Below are 3426 nucleotides of genomic sequence, written 5' to 3'. Positions count from 1 at the left end.
AGGTGAGGGGGCACAGGCCAGGGCAAAGCCCCCTGGACTGGGTCAGGGGGGCCTCCCGGCATCAGGGTCCAGCCAGAGTGACCTCCCGGCCCCGGGACCCTTCAGAGCGACTCCCGGCCCCGGGACCCTTCAGAGTGACCTCCCGGCCCCGGGACCCTTCAGAGCGACTCCCGGCCCCGGGACCCTTCAGAGTGACCCCCCGGCCCCGGGACCCTTCAGAGTGACTCCTGGCCCCGGGACCCTCCAGAGTGACTCCTGGCCCCGGGACCCTCCAGAGTGACTCCTGGCCCCGGGACCCTTCAGAGTGACTCCTGGCCCCGAGACCCTTCAGAGTGACTCCTGGCCCCAGGGCCCGGTCCTGGCACACACCCTGGACACTCTGCAGGACAGTCCCTCCCCGGTCAGCGGTTCTCTGAGAGGGAGAATGAAACCTGAGGAAGGTTTGTATGAGGGTGAAGAGTCAGTCCTGTCTCTTGCTCAGAGGAAGGTCGCCCCGGTCCACACAGCCCTCCCCGTGGGCGCCCCTTTCCCGGAGGCAGTTGTCCCCTAGCCGAGGAGCACGTTGAGGACTGGGCATCTGGATGGAGACTCAGTTCCCCGGGACCCCCACCCGCCCGCCCGCCCGGCACTTCCGGAAACAAAGTGGCCCTGCTCTGTGATTCGTCTGGAAGAGGGACACCGGCCGCCAGAGCGTTTGTGAGTGACGCCAAACAGCCTCACTGGAGCTTGTGGCCGGCAGCTGGGGGCACTGGGGGAGGGTCTGAGTGTCAGACAAGCAGCCACGGAACGCTTTTATTATTTCCAAACATCCCAAGCAAATGCTGTTGCTTTTCTGAGCAGGGCCGTGTTGAGTACAGAGAAAGGCCAGTAGCTCCCGGCACAAGTGAAACATGCAGAGACGCAGCCCGGGCCGGGGGGTGCAGTGGGCAGTGCCGCGGGGGACGGGGAAGGGTTCGAGGGGCTGAAGTGGCTGGCTTCCCGGGAGGGTCCCAGGGACAGGAAGCAGTTTCCAGACAGAGGCACAGACAGGCCCCTCCCGCTCTCGGCTGGGGTGGCGGGGGGAGCCAGGGAGCTGGCCCTGGGCTCGGGTACAGGTGTGGCCTCATGGTTCCAGCCCCCCAGCAGCGAGGAAGCTTCCTTAAGGTCCCCCCAGCCCCGCAGACAACCCCCAAACCCTGTCCTGCGAGCACAGAAGCGGGTTCCCTTGGATTCTCGTTTTGGGGGGTGGCGGGAGCAGCCAGGAGCACGAACAACTTCGCTCGCTGTTTTGCACAAAGAATCCGCGGGGCCGGCCCCGAGCCAAGGGCAGAGGGTAACGCCGCCTGCAGCCCCTGCCGCCTCTCGGTGCTCCCGGGAGCCTGGGGGGTACACGCGGGTCCCCCCTCCCTCTCTCCTCCTCCTTGGCCGTCAGTGACTCACTCACACGGAGTTCCCCTCAGGGTGTCTCTGGAGAGCAGCACGGGTTGGGGGGCCCGCCCCCCCCCCCCCCCGGCCAGGACAATCTCAGCAGCCACCGGTGGAGACTGCATCCGTGGTGGGGAGGGGGTGGGTGGTGGGGAGGGGGGGTGGCACGGCCGAAGCCGCAGGACGGAAGCCAAGGTCCGGACACACACACAGCTGGACGTGTTTCAGTTTCACAAGTCACCCGCCGCTCTGCCCCGGGCACGCCCCCCACGAGGACTCCCCTCTCTTTCCAAGCCCTTAGGCGGGTGGGGGGGCACAGAGCCCGGCCCTCAGCCCAGGTGGAGGCCGCTGCAGCCGCAGAGGAGGTGGGTGAAGGTCTTGCGCAGCTCGGGGCTGCGGAAGGCATAGATGAGCGGGTCGAGGACCGAGTTGCACATGATGAGGACCAGGTAGGCGTTGAAGTGGGCCGTGTAGCACACGCAGGCGGGGTGCGCGGGGCAGGCAATGATGAGCAGCAGGTGCAGGAAGAAGGGGCCCCAGCAGAGCAGGAAGGCGCCCAGCAGGAGGCTGACGGTCAGGGCTCCCTTGAGGCGCGAGCGCGGGCGCGGCGCGGCGGGCGCGTGCGCGGGGGGCAGCGCGGCGATGCGGCGCGCGTGCAGGCGCGCGAAGAGGCACATGTGCACGTAGAGGGTGGCCATGAGCAGCAGCATGGCCAGGAACAGGGCCACCAGGCACAGCACCACCGTCTTGCTCTCCGAGTAGACGATGAAGACCACGCCGCAGACGCCGCAGCCCGCCCAGATGGCCGCGATGACGGCCGCCGCCCGGCGCGCGGTCATGATGCTGTGGTAGCGCAGCGCGTAGAAGATGGTCACGTACCTGTCCACGGCGATGGCCAGCAGGTTGCACACGGAGGCCACCAGGGAGATGCAGATCATGGAGTCGAAGACGTTGTCCATCTGCTGCAGGACCTGGTCGTCCAAGGCCAGGTAGCGGCCGTTGACGCCGGCGATGACCACCGTCTCCAGCGCGTTGGACAGGCTGACCAGCATGTCGGCCACGGCCAGGCTGCACAGGAAGAAGTACATGGGGGAGTGCAGGTTTGCGTTGCTGGCCACGGCGGCCACCACCAGGACGTTCTCCAGCAGGCTGACCAGGCCCAGCCCCAGGAAGACCTCGGGCTGGATGAAGACCTGCTGGCAGAAGCCGCTGGTCAGGTTGGTGCTGGGGGGCGCGGTCGGCGACCCCAGACTGCAGCAGGAGGCGTTGGTGGCCATCCCCGGGGTCCTGCACGCTGCAGGCGGAGGGGACAGTCGACCGGAGCGCGGGTGCGGCTGGCGTCCCCTCGCAGGGGGGTCTGGCTCAGGGCGCGCGGGGGACGCGCGGCGCCGCGGGGAGTTTGCAGCCCGGCGAGAACTTTCCCGCGCCCCTGCCCGCCGCCACCGGTCGCTGCTGCCCGTGCCCAGGGGGGCGTGGGTGTGCCCCGCCGCGGAGGGTCGGGCCGCGCCAGCCGCAGGTGCCAGGCGCTGGCTGTCGGCGCACAGCTGCGTCCTGCCGCTCCGCGCGGCCGGCGGCCACTAAGCATCGCGCGGCCCGCTGAGTGACAGCAGCGCGCGCGGGGCCTCCGCAAGCCGCGCGCGCCCTCTGCGGGCCGGACCCCAGGTCCAGCGCGGCCGCGGCCCGTGTGCCTGTGCGGTTCTGTGAGGCTGGACCCCGCGTCCTTGCAGTCTGGGCTCCGGGTCCCTCCAGGCTGGACCTTGTGTCCCTGCAGACTCACCCCCCCCATCCCTGCAGGCTGGACAACCCCCTACCCCCAGCCATTCTCAGCAGGGAGGGCCCCCTGTGCAGGACAGACACTGAGCTGTCCTGGATGTTCATTGGGCACCCCTGTATATCCGGTCCCTGTCACCCCTCGACTTCTTTGCCCCCCAGATTCAGGCAGACGAGAACACTTATGTGCAGGGCAGGGAAGTGGGGGTGCAGGGAGAGTAGGCGGGAGGGGGTCTAGGCAGAGCCCACCCC

General features: G+C 68.7%; 1 protein-coding gene across 1 annotated transcript; it reads right to left on the bottom strand.

Annotated features, from left to right (window-relative positions):
- Positions 1-847: 847 nt before the first annotated feature.
- Positions 848-2950, bottom strand: MC3R (melanocortin 3 receptor). The gene has a single exon (XM_004620193.2). It carries the CDS (start codon positions 2679-2681, stop codon positions 1734-1736), a length of 948 nt encoding a protein of 315 aa, XP_004620250.2. The 5' UTR covers positions 2682-2950; the 3' UTR covers positions 848-1733.
- Between the last annotated feature and the right edge of the window lie 476 nt (positions 2951-3426).

The sequence above is a fragment of the Sorex araneus genome, chromosome 5, assembly GCF_027595985.1.
Source record: "Sorex araneus isolate mSorAra2 chromosome 5, mSorAra2.pri, whole genome shotgun sequence".
Classification (NCBI taxonomy): domain Eukaryota; kingdom Metazoa; phylum Chordata; class Mammalia; order Eulipotyphla; family Soricidae; genus Sorex; species Sorex araneus.
Note: the sequence above shows the minus strand (reverse complement) of the source record. Positions and strands in the feature narration are given on the sequence as shown.

Excerpts from the sequence above, each read along its gene's own strand:
- MC3R (XM_004620193.2), bottom strand. The coding sequence starts at position 2,681 with ATGGCCACCAACGCCTCCTGCTGCAGTCTGGGGTCGCCGACCGCGCCC.